The sequence below is a fragment of the Podarcis bocagei genome, assembly GCF_964188305.1.
Source record: "Podarcis bocagei genome assembly, chromosome: 3".
Classification (NCBI taxonomy): Eukaryota; Metazoa; Chordata; class Lepidosauria; order Squamata; family Lacertidae; genus Podarcis; species Podarcis bocagei.
Genome location: NC_138127.1, coordinates 20,347,289 through 20,366,964, shown reverse-complemented (window position 1 = coordinate 20,366,964; position 19,676 = coordinate 20,347,289). Strand labels below are relative to the sequence as shown.

Here is a 19,676-nt window from a genome sequence, read left to right as displayed (position 1 = left end):
TCCTGGATTGAGACTAAAAATTATGTCCTCTCCTAGTTCATATGTATAAGAACTGCTCATTGTCTTTACATTTATAATGAAAAGATTAATAAAGAAATAAGCCCATGTAGTTGCGGAGATGTGGCTGTTCCAGCAAATTTTGATTGAGGGAAATTTTGTATCAGAAAACTTTTAGATGCCACAGCAAAGAAAGCTAAATACTTTGACACTGCTAAGCTCGCCTGATATTAAAGTTGTCATCCATTCATTGTAACCCATGAAGTTATTCCTGTGGGAAAATAAACCCCTAGAAAAATGTCTGCCTCATGTCACTGTGCAGATGTTAAAAAAAGAGTGTGCAGTACTGAAAAACACATAAAACCTACGGGAAGCTCCCAGTGTAATTTGTGTCTGTATGAGAAGAATCATGGCTTCCACAAGCACTGTGTGAAGGAAGAGCCTTCAGTCCCCAGATCCTATTTCAGAGCACTTGTGATTTACTTATTGGCACACAGATGAATAGATCAGCTCCTGTTTTTCATTAATTCACATTAATGGATACCACAGAGTGCAATTAAAGGCATGATTCTACACAGCACACATTGCCCAATGATGCTTTCCCATTTGCACAATGGAGCTTCTGCTTTCTCCTTTCCCAACCAACTGGAGCAGATTTCGAGGGCATGCAGTGGGAGCTGCAGAGGGGAGGAAAAGGAGAAGGCAGATGCCCACTCGTGCTATGTTTGCTCTCACCCAATACATACAAATAAGCTATACACCACATATAAGGTGTGGATTAGCAAGGACACTGACTTTCAGCGCCGTTAATGCCAAAGGTAATAGTCTATGAAAGGATCATCAGAAGATGAAGTTGATTTACTCATTCCTAATCTTATTTGCAGCAAAGGAATATTATTCATGGATTTCCTATTCAGTTACTGGCTTAGACATCTAATAGCAATATTTTTTTTATTCAGGATTTTCTTGTTTTACAGAAGTGTAGTGCCTCGTATTTTTTTTTCCATGTAACATTTTTACAAATCCGTTTCATTTGTTGAGGCATTAGGGGGAGAAGAAAAGAAAAAAGAAAAAAGAAAGGGGGGTGGAGAGATGGAAGATGGATAGCGTGGGGTCGGGTGGTGGTGTTTCTATTATGTTTAATGTATGTAGAGTTTGGTGTCAGCGTTGCTTGTGTTGTTCACTTGTGTTCCTTTGGTGGTGAGAGAGGTTGGGGTTGGCCTAGGGTGTGATTGTTTGCTTGTGATTGGCTGTGGTGATCTTTGTTTTCGTGTGTGGGTGAGGTGGGAAACAGCCCTACTAGAAAAATTAACTAATAAACTGAAACTGACACGGGGACAAACAGAAGAAGACGCCTTCACCCCGGTATGGCTCCCCTTTATCACATACACAGCCCAACAGGACAGTGACAATAATCCACCAACAGCATACAAATCAATATGGCTAACCTGATCTAATAGCAATATTTATGTTTTGATCAAAGTTTTTTGGTGCTAGCTGGCATGGCCCCGAGTTGCATATGTACAGGAATCGTCCTTCTCTGTCCATTAAAAATGTGAACTTCAGTGTGCATGCAAGCATCTGCCACTGAATGCACAGTGTGGTTTTGCCTTCACAGATGAACAGGAGAAACCCCTGCATGCATATCTGCCATGGGGAAGGGAAGCATTTCCTCTTGTGTCCTGATTTCACTCATTTGTGTTTCAGCTTTTAAAAATTACTGATGCTTTGCAATTACAATAAATTATCTCCCCTCCTCGCTTCCTTTATTCAGTACCAATTTGTATGCGACAGCATAGGAGAAATTAGAAACATCAGTACTAATGTGAGAGTGGATGATGGACAGAAATACAGAGTGCATGTTAGGTAAGTCTATTCACTTATTTCTTTGTTTTGCCATTCACAGTGTCTGAGTTTGTCATAGAGGATAATGGGCCAATTGATCAGTTCAGTCTGCAAGGTTATCCTGGTTCACACCCTGAGATGCAGACCTAACATTAATGAAGTCAATTGAAACTTGACCTCGACTTCAGCGAAGTGCAATACCAATTATCATGGGAACGATGTAATTAATTAAGATTTGTGACTTGTTCCCATCCCAGAAGGATCACAGCAAGAAACAGTTATTTTCAAAGAAACAATATCCAGCCTGTAGGCTTATTTATAACCTTCAGCAGCCACTGGCTGTTCCAAATAAATGGGCAGTTGATTTGCAAGAGTTTTACAGCCCTAACTAGGATTTCCATCCAAACCAGCTGTGGGGAACCTGTTGCCCTTCAGATGGCGTTGGACTCCACCCCCCAAGTGCTGCAGCCAGCATGACCAAAGTTCAGGGGTGTTGGGAATCACAGCCCAGGAATATCTGGAGGGACACAGGTTCCCTACACCTAATCTAAATTATTGTGTGAATCCAATAGTTTTACTTATCATTAGCCATTGTTCAAGTTGATGCAGAACACTGACCTGGGGTTAAAATATAAAGCCAACAATGGAAGAAAGGGACAATGTGCTGCACAGAGGAGAACAGGGGAGCAGAGGAAGCAAATGTTGCTGGCTCCTGATGCACTAGCATTATGCTTGCACCTGATGCCCCTTCCCCACAATTAAGCACATGGTGTCATCTTATTTATTAACCTGGGACAGTATGGTACAGTGAATTCCAATGGAGCAGAATGCTTAAAAATTCAATAAGCAAGTTAACTGAGCAATAAGATGTGGCAGGAGCGTATTGTTCATTTTTAAAAATGGCAGTTTTGGTGCTTTAAGACTGAGACCATAAGGCCATGTGCCTTTCTCCACCACTGCTTATCATTAGTAGACACTATCACACACCATGAAGTTTCTTATTGGAATTATAAAATGTTAATTTTGAGAGAAAGCGTGCAGGGCAGATAGAGCTAACAGCTTTTAAAGGTAAGACATGAACTCTGTCTGGTTAGATTAAAGCCATCTCTACTAGTTTCAAGATGCTAGTGTTGCTACTAATGGGTTCCATTCAAAAGAATGAAAAAAAGCTTATGCTTTTCTTTAGAAATTTGCTGCTTGTGTTCTAATGCGCATCTCATCCTTGCGCTTGCAATGGCATTTAACACTCTGCTTAGGGGCAAATCTTACTTTCTACTTATGTGCCCCCAAACCATGGCTCCTCCTCATACATCCTGGCACCAGGTAAAGGCAACTATCTTCCTCCAGGCCTTTGAGTAGGCTTAGTGACTATTTGAGAAAGCAACAACAGACAGATGAGTCAATGCTATGTGTTAATTGTGGTGTTTTTTTTACTGCATTATTGCTACCCACCCCAGGATCACTTGTGAAGACAGGTGAAATATAAGTGTTACACAGTTTCTAAAGAATAAAAAGGATATAAGTGAATGGTTATCTCCGACAATACAATTACGGATACCTAGTTAGGAAAAATCCTCTCTGAAAGACATGCAGGCCTTTGATTATTGGGCTCATTCATTGTCATGTGATAGTGAAAATGACCAAAAGGACCTACTATGGGTATGTGTTTCTAACCATTCATCTGAGCACAAAATCCAGCAAGCTCATATTCTGGCAAATGCACATACAAAATAACTAAGTTAACTGGATTGAAACCAATTAACTCTCTCTGAATAGTGCAAAGTCATTCTTAGGTAGGCTATGGACTCAGCCACTGGTCAGTCAGACATTCAGTCCTCCCAAATATCAAAAATGTGTTTCCCAGCTAACTGAAATGGATGGGATGACATAGGTTTGCCAACTGAAAATGGTAGCCTTCACATGCTTACAATGTGTAGCTATGGAAACATGGGGGGGGCAGAGGTGGCCCTTCCATGAGGTAGGGAAGAAGCTGGTGCCTCAGGCGGCAGACGTGCAAGAGACAGCACTCTGCCTGCCTGCCCGTCCCTCCACTCCTGCTACTGGTGAAATGCCCCCTTTTACCGGGAGTGTTCTGGCAGGCTACTTTGCCGCTCGTCTTTAATGCCCCTGGGATGGAGAAGGTGAAAAAGCCATGGTCCAACTGGTTTCATACATCTGAACATGGAAAAACAGTTTAAAACTTGTAGACCGTACTTGATGCTCAGGAAACATATATATACAGCACTTCGAATTGTTCAGAATCTTCCACTTGCGTTGCCTGGGTAATGTTTTTAACAGCACAGTAAGCGAGGTCCGAATTTTTTCATTCACACAATGCAGATGGGACAGGGAGAGAGAGAGAGAGAGGTTTGCCTGAGGCCAGCTGGTTAGGTTGTGACAAGAGCTGAGATTTGAACAGGGGCACTCCAGATCTGCAGCTCACTCACTTAGTCACTATGCTAGACTAGTCTCATGACATCCATGTAATGCAGTGGATTGATGCATAATTAGACTGATAAGTGTAATTAATTTGGAGTCTTTCTCTAATTAAGCAATGGTTTAAACGGATTGACGTAGAAGGTAAATAAATGAAAGCTAATATATTCTGGGTGTGCATCAAGATCAAATGGGAGCAATCAAGGAAGACGGTTAACTGGCTTTTAAAAAAAGAAAGAAAGAAAGAAAGAAAGACTGCTCAGAGCAGCTGGTTCTTTCAGATTATAGTACAAGAAGAAAACTTCTGCTACAAGGTATTGCTTTTATGGCACACAGGAAAATTATGGCACATTATTCAATTTGATGTGGCATTATCATGTATGAGAATTAAGCTGCAATATTATCTGGGCATTAAACAAGCTAATACCAAAAAGAAATTGCCGTGGAAGGGCCTTCAGAAAATCATGATAACCAAGTCACTTTATTCCCAATATATCTATTTCTATATTTTCAATTGACTTGATTAACCTGTGGAGTAAATTTTGGGAGTGTTATTTTGATCTTAGTCTTTTTTTCACAGTTGAATGGATTAGCAGATGGGCTAATAACCTCACTTCCTGGGGGTAATGTCACACATTAGTAAATGTCATAAATACTTCATCCTCCAAGAATAGTTTCAAGTATCTTTTTATTGGGGGTTGGTGGTGAGTGTACGCAATAAAGGAATTGGATTTAATGGCACAAAACCCTCAAGCAAAGCCGTCATTTCACATTATGCTGATTCCCTGAAACTACCCAGTCCTTTTTTTAGAAGTCTTGACAACACACCAGCAACAATGAATTCAGGGTTAAAGGTAAAGGGACCCCTGACATTAGGTCCAGTCGCGGGCGACTCTGGGGTTGCAGCGCTCATCTCGCTTTATTGGCCGAGGGAGCCAGCGTACAGTTTCCGGGTCGTGTGGCCAGCATGACTATGCTGCTTCTGGCGAACCAGAGCAGCGCATGGAAATGCTGTTTACCTTCCCGCCAGAGCGGTGCCTATTTATCTACTTGCACTTCGTGCTTTCGAACTGCTAGGTTGGCAGGAGCTGGGACCAAGCAATGGGAGCTCACCCCGTTGCGGGGATTTGAACTGCCGACCTTCTGATAGGCAAGCCCTAGGCTCTGTGGTTTAACCAGCAACAATGAATTCAGGGTTACCAGAGACAAATAACCATACAGATTGATTTGGGAAACAATGTAAATCCCCTCACCCTGTCACGGTGATTATCAAAATAATGTTACCTGATGTATAGCTCGCAAATCTTGATGCTCCTGGGAACATTTTTCCACCACCAATTACTTTTTTTTTTGCCAATAAATTTTTATTAGTTTTCCATACAATTGTACATTTTTATCCAAATTTTAACAAATCATCTCTTTTTGAACTTCCTTCAGCGTCTCTGACAATCATCCATATTTATATCTTTAATACGCATTCCCTTCATTCGTATTGCCATTAAACTTCCCTTCTCCTTCTATTTCTTATTAACAATACTTCTTTGTTTTTACAGTGCTTCCTGAAATCCCACTAGCATTGTTTTCACGTCACACACATTTTTCAGATAATCTACAAACTTTCCCCAGTCTTCGATGAACTTTTGGTCTCCACCGCCAATTACATGACACATACATCCCAGTCCAGGTTGGCAGGCTATGCTGACACAGTTCCTTCAGTTCTCAGATTAACAGAATATATGAGCCCCATTCACACTTGCTTCCAGCACTGTCAAAGAGTTTACTTCCTTGGGATGTCTTCCTATGGCACTCCTCTAAGCATTTTGAGACAGGAATCATATTAGTGGGGTCAGGAGTGTGGTACTTTCAGAGTTCATCCTTGCCGAGTTGTGAAAGGGACCCCGCTGATCACTGAGTATCTGTAAATTCAGTCTATGATATATGTATTTACCTTAAGCCTTTTCTTAGTATATATCTTTGTGTATGTATTCAGTATACATGCATTTTAAAATCTCCACTATAGAGTGGAACCTTGGTTCTCAAATGACTTAGTTGACGAACAAATCAGCTCCCGAATGCCAAAAACCCAGAAGTAAGTGTTCAGGTTTTCGAACATTTTTCAGAAGCTGGATGTCCAGTGCAGCTGTCGGCTATTGTTTCCAGGGCACCTGTGCCAATCAGAAGTTGAATGGACTTCCGGAACGGATTATGTTCAAGAACCAAGGTACCACTGTATAGGGATTTCAGGCAATGCAGAATAAGATATGATGGTAGCCTTGATCCTTGAAAACAGTGACAAATTGCACACCCAATACAGTAGGTGAGGATCTCCCTGACTGACCAGAAGTTCAGCGGTTATCGCCTTTGACAGTGCTCATCTTACATGATAGATTATGTAAAGGCTTGTGAGGGGAGCAGAATACAGTTTTATCCTTTTTATCCTACTAAGCCTGATTCAGAGTAGACTGATTGAAATTAATGAACCTAAGTTAACCCTGTCTATTAATTTAAATGGGTCTATTCTCAGTAGGTAAAGATAAAGGACCTCTGGACAGTTGCGGAGCTTCATGCTCTGGCACCGGGGGCTGGAGAACAGGCAAGGGGGCATGGTATGCCGCCCGCAGGGGCGTGGCCTGCATCCTAGGTGAGTGGCATGCCGTCTGCAGGGGCAGCCACAATGGCACCCCACCGGGATCGTGCTGCCTGGGGTGGTGCGCTCCCCCCGCACTCCTCTTCCTCCGCCAGTGCCCCTGGAGGGTTAAGTTTTGTTGTTGTTTGTTGTTGTTTAGTCGTTTAGTCGTGTCCAACTCTTCGTGACCCCATGGACCAGAGCACGCCCTTAACTATGGTGTGCAGTGCTCATTTAGCTTCAGGCCGGGGGAGCCAGCATATGTCAGCAAACAGCTTTTGGGGCCATGTGGCCAGCATGACTAAACTGCTTCTAGCCCAATCGGACACCATGACGAGTGTCAGTGCGCATGGAAACACTGTTTACCTTCCCACCACAGTAGTACCTATTTATCTGCTTGTGCTGGTGTGCTTTCGAACTGCTGGGTTGGCAATAGGAACACCACTGGCTACAACCTCAAACACACTTGACACCAGACAAATTTAAGGACTGGTCAGATCAATACTGTGGCCCCTGGGACACCTTCCCGGGACCCAGGCCTTAAAAATAATGCATCTCAGTATTATTCAGTTCCACACTTTCTGTCCAGCAACTCCCACACTCTTGTTTTCTTATACTATATGGTTCCAAAAATAGTCTTTATAAAGAGTTGTAGGGATTCATTAGAAGAAACCCCTGTGTGTGGAGTGCTTTTTATTATCATTATAATATACCATAAGTAATTATTGGGAAAGTTCATTTGAGTTGAGGAAGAACAAGCAATTGCTATTTCTACAAACTTAATTGAACAAGATGTAGGTAATTACATTTAATTGATCATAATGGAGTTAATAACAACCTAATAATGCCAATTAGTTGATACTATCCATTGTTTTATCGCCTTTCGAAGATAAAAGCTTAATGAGGCTATTATGCTATATTTTGACACAAATCACGTAATAGATCTTTTACAAATTGGGAGCATCAAAAGAGGAGTTTAGGCCTGAAGATTCAATATCATCATCAGAACAAATCTTTAGGCTAGCATATATATTTTCTCTGGTTCAGGATTTATCATTGAGAATTAACTCACTTCTGGAATATTTCTGTCATAGTTTCAAACTTTACTTTGTATCAAGGATCAATAATTCATTTCTATTATAATTAAAGTTCTGCCACTACTAATAATGATTAATATGCAAAATTCTGAAATTTTTATTTCATTCAAGAATTTCAGTTACAGATTTATCCTCAAATGTTCATCTTCAGTTAGGTTTCATTTTGTCATTCGTAGCAAATTACACTACCTTGGATCAGAATGCACAGTAATGTCACTTCTTAGTTTTCTCAAAGTTCTTTTTAATGGACAAAAGAGTATTGTCACTATCCTGTATGTTAACAGCAAGGACTCAGTTACATTAGTAAAGAAAAAGCATTTAATATATGTTACACCGCTGTGACACCAGATGGCGCTGTGGAGTTTCGTCTTTTGCCAACGTGATTTCCAACTTTGAGGTTTACAATGTGTTTTCCTGAAACACTTTTTTGATGTGTCTAGATCCAGCCTAAGTATGGATCCTTTTTTGCATTTACATCCCATTGAAATGAATGGGGCACTGCTACCTTAAACATAATAATAGTAATTTATTATTATTATTATTATTATTATTATTATTATTATTATTATTATTAATTTCAATGTCACTTTAAGTGCAAATAACTTTATTTGGTTTGGGACAACACTGTGTACTGGATAGTACTTCAAGAACATTAAGCTAACTTTGGTGGCAATAAATACTTGCTCTATTTGCCCATAGGCATAGTTGAGAATGCGAATGACCAAGAAAAGTGAGAAATAGTTGAACACAGGACCAGTTTGGTGGATCATTGGTTTCCTTTTTATGGAGTCCAAATGATACTCTGTTCCCAGCATGAGTAACATTTAACAAGCTTGGCAGTAAACGAGATCTGTTTGTTTCATTACCTTTTAAGCTATTTTGCCAGGCTATCCAAAAGATGTTTTCAGTCATTGCTGACAAATGTCACTCAACAATAGAAAGACACCACATGCAACAGTTTGGGGACACTTGCAAATGTACAAACGTTATTGTTGTGTTAAGTCACCCTTTATCCCTGTGGTTCATCAACTGATTGTCTGACCTTTCCATCCATCCAAATTTGAATGGCTTTGGGCACCAAATGCAGTTCTACACAGACCGAGCTCATCATCCAGGTTGCAATTAGCCAGCCAGTTTTTAATGATTATACTTGTGGAAGCACAAAGGATAAAATGACACAATTGCTACTGGGTTGGGCTGGGACATAATTACCAGCAGCTTAACCACCAGGGGCACTTGAATGATTGTGCATGCATTCTACATTTACAATTATGCAAAAATGGCAGGAGGGGGCAGAGAAAGAAAGAGAGAGAGAGAGAGAGAGAGAGAGAGAGAGAGAGAGAGAGAGAGAGAGAAGGAAAACCTGTCTTCTCACTTGACCTTTAAAATACCCTATGTGCTGATTGTAGAAAAAAAGCATTTAGAAACCTTGATGGAATATTTATACAGTATATGTACTATCAGGCAATTGTGTTAGCAGCAAATGTTAAACAATAATATCTTAAGGTTGATATTTTAATTTAGCCAGTCCCTGGAAGATTCAATCAAGCACAATCAAATGGTGCACTCTTAACAAGTACAAGGTGAAAGCTGCTCACCAGCATGCTGAATTGCTAACAACTTGTCCTGCAAACATAAAACACCAGGAAGCTATTCCAGAATATTATTAGCTCATCGGCAAATGCATATATAACAGCTGTTATGGTGGGAAGTTATCATGCCAATGGCTGTGTCTTATATCAATTGGACGCCTGCAGCCAATGTCTGGCTGTCGATCCCAACCCTCCTAACACCGCGAAGCACATAATCAGTAGGATCTGTATCCACTGAATATTCACCCTTTCACCCCCACATCACCATTTCCCTCCCTCTGTTTCTTATGGGTTGCTGCACACATACTGTACATTTGTCTCGCGAATTTCTTCTCCCTTTCCCTGCCTCTTTCTCCCAGCCATTTATTTCTCTGTCTTTTTTTGTGTCACTGCCCCCTTCACTCTGTCCATTCCTCTTCCCAGGCTGACCATGTACTGTTTGTGCACTGGGTTCAAGCAGCATAAAATGGCAATACCGATATGTTGAGGGTTATCAGTGCAACTTTAAGTCATTCAAACATTAAAATGCCAGAAGCTGGGGAAGAGCTTCTTGGGAGGATTGGTGCCTTATATCTCCTGATTCAAGGTGGCTTCAGCCAACTTGCATCTCTCTCTTTCTCCCCTTCCCTCCTGCCACAGCCAACTTGTTTCTCCGACCCTCTCTTCCCAAAACTACTATTTTTCAAGCGCACCTGCCCACTCCCTCTAGCTTCTCCAAGCTCTGATGGCTATGTCTTTGAAAACACTGAAAAGACAGGGTGAGGCATCAAGAAACAATCATTTTGTGTTTTAGGGAGGAGGAAAAAAGGAATCACAATTCTGTTTTGTTTCAACAGTTTTATATTTCATAGCTACATTATTTTCTATCTCTTTTTTAACAATATCCACAGCAAGCACTGTCTTTCCTTCCTATTAGCCCGTAAAAGATCAAACAGATGTTGGACTAGAATGCACTTTATTAATCCATTTATTCAATCAGCAGCGTCCATGTGCAGGACGCTTTACAGAGACCAATTCTCTGGGTTAAGGGGCTTACAATTTGGCAAGGGAACTGGAGCTCTGTGCCAGAGGGTTCATGGAAAAGGTGAACTTTGAGTAGGAATTCAGAGGAGGACATGGAGGTGGCATGTGGAACAACAGAATGGAAAAGTTGCAGTCTTTCATGGGAGAAGGATGCCTTTGGATGAAAGAGGATAGTGCAGCTCAAAGAACAACACTTTCTGTGTTTCTATGATACACAGAAAGTAAAGCAGTAACTTCAGATCACACACATACTTAAATAATTGGAAAATCTAAGGCTGTGCCTGTAGGACTAGACTTACCACGTGCTATGCTGAGCCGTGTGGATGAAGGGATGGATGGGAAGGTGAAGAGGATTGTACTCCCATACACTGCCCACCAGCCCACCCTCCCAGCCAGTAGTTTGGCTGGTCACCATTGCCACCACAGCTTCCCTTCCCCTGCCCACCCATTGCTTCTGCTGCTGATCTCCCTCCAGGCCAGTTGGAGATTCCTGGATGCTGACAAAGCCGTTGACGCACTAGGCACTCCCTCGTTTTGAGGTATTGTGGGTGAGGCCTGTGCTGCTGATAAAACACTTTTTCAAACAACACTTTAAACTATAATAGTCTAAAGTTTTCTCTCTCTCTTTTTTTAAAAAAGAAGTAATTTGCACCATCATGGCAAAATGGTGGCAACACAGACTTTCTGTAGGACCCCTTCCTCTGGGTGAGGGAGAACATGTTTTGTCAGCAGTGGAAAGCAGCCAGGTGGGGAAGACAAAGATAAGTGGGCAGGTAGGCAGGAAGGAAGGGCAAAGCCGCTTCATTTGCCAAACTGAGGTGCCATAGTGTCTTGAGCCAGTCCTGGCTATTTAAGAGGAAATCAGTTGCGCTTCAATGAGGGTGAGGATTGTGGACAGGAGGCGACACAATGGAATTTAAAATCCTCCCATGGGTTGACGTGGGCAACCAGCTAGGGTTACATCCACACCATGTATTTAAAGCACTGTTATACCACTTTAACAGTCGTGGAGGATCCTAGGAAGTGTAGTGTGTTAAGGGTGCTAAGCTCAAAGAGCAACACCTTTAACAAGCTACACTTCCCAGGATTCTCAGCAGTATGAGAGGGCTTTCAGTGTGTGGTATGGACCAAGTGGAAACTCTGCTGTCCAAAGGCGACTGAATTCACACCTTATTTGCTCACAACAGCCTTGGTTACATGGCAGGGCCTTGTTTCCCCTCAATAATTTTATTTTACTTCGTTTTGGTTACTGCTTTTACTTAGACATCCTCTTGCCACCAAAGCGTAAGAGTCTGAATCTTTTTTAATCATCCAACTGATCAAGCTTTAGTGATTTGACCTTGCTCTTAAGCAGCCCTCTGCTTTCTTGCTGTGCAGGAAAAAGGATAACTATAATGAAACACCAAACAGAGAGGCTGTTGCTTGATTTTCATGGGTCCTCACTGTGCTTCCTTTGATTAAGGTAGAACATTTCATGCGAGCTGGCTCAAGGAACATGAATTAGAGTTGTATTATAAAAGGAAAGAATAAAAATCACATCATTTGCCTTGTGCCAAGCGTTTTCAGTGAAGAATGTTTGTATGTTTGCCCCTTAGCTTTAAGCTGGAGCATCACACACACTGTTCTCAGATATACATTCTAAACAACTGCATATTAAAGTTAAATTTTAAGTTAAGAAAAATGGTTTACAGAACAGATGGAAATGATGTTCCACCCATCATCAAAAAGATGTCGGGGCAGCATACAGCATATTCATATTATATTATTCTATGTCTAGCGTGGGTTGCCAGGGCCACACAGATGGGTGGGTGAGAAAGAGGGAAATGGATGGAGTATGCATGAACATTCAATGGCCTGACTGCATCCCCATCACCCAGGAGACTGCAGCTGCAGAGATAAGAAAATAAGAGTTGTTCCATTGTTTGGAGAGGTCACTTCCTGGTTCACATGGAGAAGCCGTTGTCAACAGAGCACAGTGACGGAAGTGTGCAGATGTTTTGAGGCAGCAGCGTGTGGTGAAATTTTGCACCCCTAACAATTTGGGACCCGGGGCAACTACCCCACACCCCGTCACGCTATGCCATTGTTCTGTGTGTCTCTTCGTTTTTATTTGCAGCCACTCTATTCCATTCCTCCTCCCAATGAAAGTCAGCTTATTTATTTATTTAGGAATATTCATACCCTGACTACTGACCAAAGTTCTTGAGGCAGCTTGCAATATGAAATAGACAATACTGCAATACTCACTACAGAAGTTCCCCACTGCACCCGCCTTTGTTCTCAGATGTTCCAGCATATTCCATTCAGCAGCTGAGTTTCCTGACCTAGAACTGACTGTTGAAGTGGCTAGATGTTAGTCTCACAAAGGCCAGGACTTCTTCACTGGGTGGCTGCTGCTTCTTCTTCTGTGGGCTCATCCAAACTCCCGTTTGTCCCACAATTTCTTCCTGTCTGTTCCATGATTTCTAGTCATGGATCTGAGAGGTATTCCCTTTTGCCCCACCGCTTTCCCCAGGAAAACTCATGGTTTCCCGTTGAATCGGAACAAACGTCAATCTGCAGAAAACCCGGTTGATTCAGTGGTAAACCATGGATTTCCCCAGAGAAACTGGTAGGATGAAAGAAAAACCTATCAGACCCATGCAGAGAAACCACAGGGCAAACACAAATCTGCATAAGCCCTCACAGATGCTCCACAACTGAACTGCAGCCCATCCCCTAACAGAGACCCTTAATCCCCAATATGAAAATATACATTCTAATGGTATATTAATATTTCATTTAGACACATTTGCCAAGGAACAGCTACATAAGCATTTTATTTAGAAATATTTATTTAAAGAATGACTTTGAGTCGTTCCCCCTTGCAACTGTTAAGGAGCTATTCTGCACTTCTCTTTTCACACAGTGATTTCATTGTAATTACAATTGCACCCCAAAGACATGCCAGCTTACAGCCTGATCATCAAATAGTTTATGTTTATGGGGTTCAATATAAGATGAGCTGCTTGCCTCGTTTTCATTCCTCCTTGACTTGGCAGCACTCCAGGTTGTTTGCCTGAGAAGCGTTTATGCAATGCATGGCTCATCTGCAAAACTTTCCCTCTTTCTATATTTACGCAGGCAAGACTTGGCAATGTGCGAGGCTGAAGTGACTATCCTGGGAGTAGCTACAAAAGCAAGCATGTCCAGCAACCATTGGTCGACTTTCATTTGGGATACAACAGGACCAATATTTGTTGGCGGTTTACCACATCCTTATGCAACAAAGCAGGTACAACATTATACATCTTGCTGTTTCAACACAGTCTCTGGGCTTCCTAGCTCAATTCGTCTAGGGGTGAGTTTCAGCACTTCATTGCGGTTCACCTAGAGTTCCCTGTGAAAAGGAGAATTAGACCGTTAAGCTACTCTGCAAATTGTAGTTCTGAGAGTGGGACTAGGGCAGTGGTTCCCAACCTTTCTTTGGCCATGCCCGACCTAAGCATCCTTAAAATCCTAATGCCCCCCTCCCCGCCCCATGACATATAATTATTATTATTCAAAAAGTGAACTTGTATTCACGTGGAAGAAGCCTAAAAGGCCATTAATTGGTCTAAACAAGCTTCCAAATTGCCTCCCTTAAAAATCAAATTGCCCCCCTGTGGGGCACGTGCCCCACATTGGGAACCATGGGACTAGGGTCTCCTAACAGTGCTTAGCACCCTTAACAAACTACATGTGGCAATCACACAGGGTCCCCGGACGTTTCACCGTCTATTGATCCCTGTGCCACCACTTTATTTCTCGCTGCCACCACCCAGGCCCTACCTGGTACAATACTGAATCCAGTCAAGGTTAAATTGAAACATAAACTTTTGTTTATTTATTGCAGTTTAACAAGTGTGTTGTTTCATAAAGAGTATCAGTCAATTACATTCATGGGGTGCCTATCCAGACCTATAACTTCCGCTACCTGCTCTCACTCACTAAACCACCTCTCAGATATTTACTTGTCTGCCTAGCCCCTAACTTTTCCTGACTCAGCTTATTTCACTACACTAACTCAACCGACCCACAGACTCTATCCCAAGTCACTCCCACTCCAACCAACCACCCAACTCCTCAACAAACTCTTAACGAACACCACCCTTTGCCCCTCCCATAGCTGGTTTTATAGTCCCTCTGACTCTACCCCCCTAGGTTCTGATAGGGTAACCTGTTTAACTATTTCACCTCCAGCACTTTCATATGGTAAGTCACACTACAGTTCCCAGAATTCTTTTTTTTTGGGGGGGGGAGTCAATGTGGTATCTTAGTGTTTTTACATGTATGGTGTGAATGTGGTCTAAATGAGAGCATTCTACACAGGTCTCACTTGTTAGGAATTCATTTCAGAAAAAAGGGAATTGTTTGCCCTTCTTATTACTGAATCATATCATAGTTTTGATTTATATTAATTTTGATTTTTTTAAAAACGCACCTGAACAGACCTACCTATTGAATATTATGGTTTTAGTTTTGCTAAAGTTGCATGTGAATGCCTCTCCATCTGTTCAGCAACTCATTTGCATTCCCCACCACTCTGATGTAAGCCAAACATCTCATGCATAACTTGCTGGCTTTCGGGATGCATTCCCACTTCTCCCTCACTTCTCCACCAAGGCCCTCAAGGACAGAGCCACGTACAGGAAGCTGGCATGCCAGTCTGCTGAGGCAAAATGAAAGAGGCCACCTACATATAATTATTTATCCTCAAGGATGATCTGCGTATGTGCAGCCAAAGGTATATCTTCCTATCCTGCCAAAGGGGTTACTGATGTACTCTTAATGGGTTTAATTTGGCATAGTAGAGGCAGCTGCAGTACTGGCAAGCCAAACATTACATTAGATGCAACAGCAACTTGTTTCCAAAGCCTTCACCCAAGTCTAACTCACGTCATTTGTGTGCCCAGTGTCCCTGATTCAACTACAAATGCAAATCTGGAAGGAAACTTTTCAAATTGATGAGGCTCCTTTGACAGTAACAAAAAAAATCCAAGCTCTACAGTGTCAGCAGTCCAGTCCTGTGCAATGCGCTGCCATCAGAGATTCAGCAGGTGCCTTCCTTTTCAACCTTCAATCACCTGTTGAAAATTGTTCTATGCTGCCAAGATTTATGCTGGCAGTTAAGAAAATATCCTTCTGCAATAGTTAGTTGAGTTCTGATTTTATTTTATTTTTATTGTATGGTTTTATGTATGATTGTTAAAAACGGCTCTGATGTTTTAAATATATAAATACATGGCTTAATTTGCTCAATGATCCCTTGCAGGACAGGAGCCAAATGAAGTTCATAAGATCCATAGTATAGCATGCCAAAACCAGGTCACATATAACCCTGTCAGTCCTTTGGGGAGATTTCTTCTGTACCACTTTCTAAATATGTTTGTTGCTTTTGGTGCCTCTAGATGTATATCGAAGCCCTGAGAGGGATATATTTGTTTTGGAAAATGAATCTTCATGGAATGCTGGGTTGGTGGCATGGACTGTTCTGAGTAAAGTGGCGAATTTGATATTGTTTGCACCAATTTAACTTTGCTGCTCCTTACACAGTACATCACACTGAACTGCATTGATGTGTGCCAGCAAATAAACACAGAAAATAATCTTTGACAAAACATATGTGTTAGTCAATTAAAACAACAAGACACCTCCTCAAGAAAACAAAAATCGTTAGCAATTTGATATTTTGTGACAGTAGAGTTCTTCATTAGTGCAATTACAATGCTGCATAGAACTATAACAGGTTAACAGTGCAGTCTTGGTAGCCAAAATCCTATTTCTGATGCCCTCACAGTATTCTCACCCTGTATCCAGTTTATAGAAAAAAACTGAATCCTACTCAAGCCAACCCACGTATGAAAATAAGAATTGTAAGAGTGAGAGGCTGAGCCTAGCCCTACCCCCATGTCTCTGTAAACTGTCTGCACTACGAGTTGGCCCATGATGTTGAACCCTAACCATACAGAATTCTATTTTTCTAGAAAAAGAGGTGCCAAAACTCACTGTGAATGCCTTCCTTGTTATCTTAGAATGACAATGGCACCCACCTGAGAGGTGCCGGAAATGAGCTCCAGTGAGTTCTAGCTGGAAAAAACAAACACCCTGCTTCTGCATCTTGGGAGAGGGGCCTACATGGATAGAGCAGACTCTGCTCTACAGACTTGCACCCTCAAATGTGGACTGTGGGAGGACAGGGCTGATGGAGACATGATGACTGGATACAGGCCATGAGTGCATCAGTCACACAAAGAAGACTGCCTGAATAGGCTTTTCTGCTTCTCAATATCTAGATTTGAAAAACATCTGAGAGATATCTTGCTGTCCAACGGGGACAGAGCAAGTAACCCACATTAGCAGTGCTTCCTCAGCACTGTTCTTTCAGCAGTCACAATGGGTGTCAGTGTCGGCATAAATATTTTCAATGGTTATGATTTATAGTTAGTGTTGAAAAGTAAAAGTGGTTTCATACAATTGCAGGAAAGTAGTGGTGAGCTGTAGGAATGCAGGACAAGGAATAGTAGCCGCGTGGAACATACTCAGGCCACATAGCTTGACGACTCTAAGTCCTAACCCTCCCCTGCTCAACTGAGATTTTTCACTTTCACACCCCTCATGGCTGTTAAAATGGCTGAAAGGTTTATCATGAGATGTTGAAATCATAGCATGTTGGATCTCCAGAAGATAGAGACAGCAATTGCATAGAATGCATGCAAGTCTAGCGTCCTGGTTTTATGAGCAATGCTCTCTAAAGCAAGCTTTTTTCCTTTTCACTTGAGTTTTATGAGAGTTTGACATAGCAAATGCATTTGTTTATTGGAATGGAAAATAAATTAGCCATTGGAGTCATTACAATTCTAAAGAAATCTAATCATGCTGGCATCCAAGGAAACACAGAGGTGGACAACATTGCGGTCAAGGGCACTTACAAAGTCTCCTAAACTGCATTATTGTAGATGCACAATATTTGCTTTGCCTGCCACCCAAAGTATCTAAAGCAATAACAAGGGCAAGAGGGCTATGGCTGCTCCTTGAGACAGAACCTCATTTGTTGTTGTTGTTCCATTTGAGACATGTGAGTTTCATTTCATGCATGGGAATGTTACTTCTGTTCTGCAGAAGCTGACTTAAGCTTGTGGTGGCCTGCAGTTATGGTGGTCTCAAAAAAATTGACCACAAGTTATGATGCCAGAGATCTGGTTTGTTGTGTTTCTTTTTCTGGGGGAGACTTATTAAAATTTATTCGTGTTATGTCATTGGGCATGCTATAGGCACGATCACTGCGCCCTCTCCAGGCTGGCAGAGCAATGTGCTTGCCACCTTTTCCACCTTAGGTTTGCGAATCCTCATTCTTGTTAAAGGTAGAGCATGGAGTTGAGATAGAAAGAAATATGTGCAAATGTGTCTAGCAACAAATAATATGGGGAGAGGCAACAGGGTGAGCGGTTCTAATCCTGTGGGAATGGAGCCATAGAGGATAGGAGACATGGCTTCTGGTTAATACTGTATCAGAATGCCATATATTTGCTGCACCTTTCATTATTACACTAAGCTTCTCTGTTGGTAAAAAATGTAAATTATCTGCAGCTTAGTTTCCTGGTCTGTAAAATGGGGAGAAGAAACACTACCCCCCCACACACACCTCACAGTGATATTGAAAATACCTGAAGATGTTTTAATATAGCTTGGTGATGAAATGAGTTGTGCAACAGCAATAATTTCTAGCTTGACTAGAAGGCAAACATCCACACTACCTTTAGCATCACATGTTTCTCATATCATCTTACCCCCTCACTTTCAACAGAAAATTACTATTGCAGCACCTGAGTTTTCTTTTCTTATGAAAGATTACGTGTTTGGTTTCATTACAAAGTTTAATTGTGCCGAGGAGTGGAAGGGTATGAAATAACGACAGTTAACATCTTCTGTGCTGTAATAATAAGAAGCCTAGACATATAAATTACTGCAGCAATTACAGCAGCACAAATAACGCTATTAATGCAATCAACTGTTAGTGTGAGTATTTGACAACAACCTTTAATCTTCCTTCAGGTGCAGCTATTTTACATTCTCTGCACCAGAATGAAACCTAATTAAACAATTAATGGTACTTTAGTTAGCTTGAAGGTGCTGCACTGGAATTTCAGAATTCAGAAATAAGACATTGCATGCTTTAAGCTGGTATTCAAAAGAACATTTCTCTTTGTGTCTGTTCATTTGCACCCACAGAATATTGAATGTGTGTTCATGTACATACATTTAAAGGGGGTGGAATCAAAGGTTGTTAAATAGTTTGAGGATGTGTTGCCAGGCAAAAGTAATAAAAATTGCTTAAGATACCAGAGGTAAGAAGAGCTGGTTGGATCAGGTCAAAGGCCCACCACAAAGGCCAACCACATGCCCATGAGAAGCCCACCATCAGAACCTGAGTACAACAGAAGTTGTGATTACTAGGAGTGGGGAGCCTTCCAGCTTCACAGTTCCTCTGAGCTAAGGGGCATTAGCAAGCTGTTTCCTGCATAGCTTGAGCAGATCACAAAGATATCTTCCAAATTATTGACAGCCCAAGACCACATCTTGGAACCATCATCTAAAATGACCCACAAAGCCAGAGACCGCTGGTTCCATGCCAGATAATGCTTTTAAGTTGTGATAGTAGCAGTAAGGATGTCATGTGGCACACTTTACAGAGGACAGTCCTCTATTTGAAAAGCTGTCCAGTCCAAGTCTGGCTTAAAGTTGTAGAACCCAAAAACGGGTCTTGAAGTTACCATCTTTCTCCTGATTGCAAATGTTGCCACACACCCTAAACGATTTCCAACCTTCTGCCATATTTCAATCAGTTTCCTTTTCAGCCTTCCCCCAGCACCTGAAAAAATTGAGACAGGAGCCTTGTAGTTTTGCTGAGCAACTCCAGATTCCCATTATGTGGAAATCAGTCCCACTGATTTCAGTGGAATTCAGTCAGTTGAAGTATCTGTGCTTAGGACATAGCCAGAACTGCAGCAATTTGCATGTACATTGAAGAGGTCCAGACTC

At 41.7% G+C, this 19,676-nt stretch overlaps 1 protein-coding gene across 8 annotated transcripts in view; it reads left to right on the top strand.

The window, feature by feature from the left end:
- Positions 1–19,676, top strand: part of EYS (eyes shut homolog) — a 537,363-nt gene that overhangs the window by 297,741 nt on the left and 219,946 nt on the right. For all 8 annotated transcript variants that reach the window (XM_081187035.1, XM_081187037.1, XM_081187041.1 and 5 more), the window contains 2 exons: positions 1,772–1,863; positions 13,740–13,890. In XM_081187035.1, coding sequence (XP_081043161.1) covers positions 1,772–1,863; positions 13,740–13,890 — 243 coding nt within the window. The remainder of the gene's footprint in view (positions 1–1,771; positions 1,864–13,739; positions 13,891–19,676) is intronic.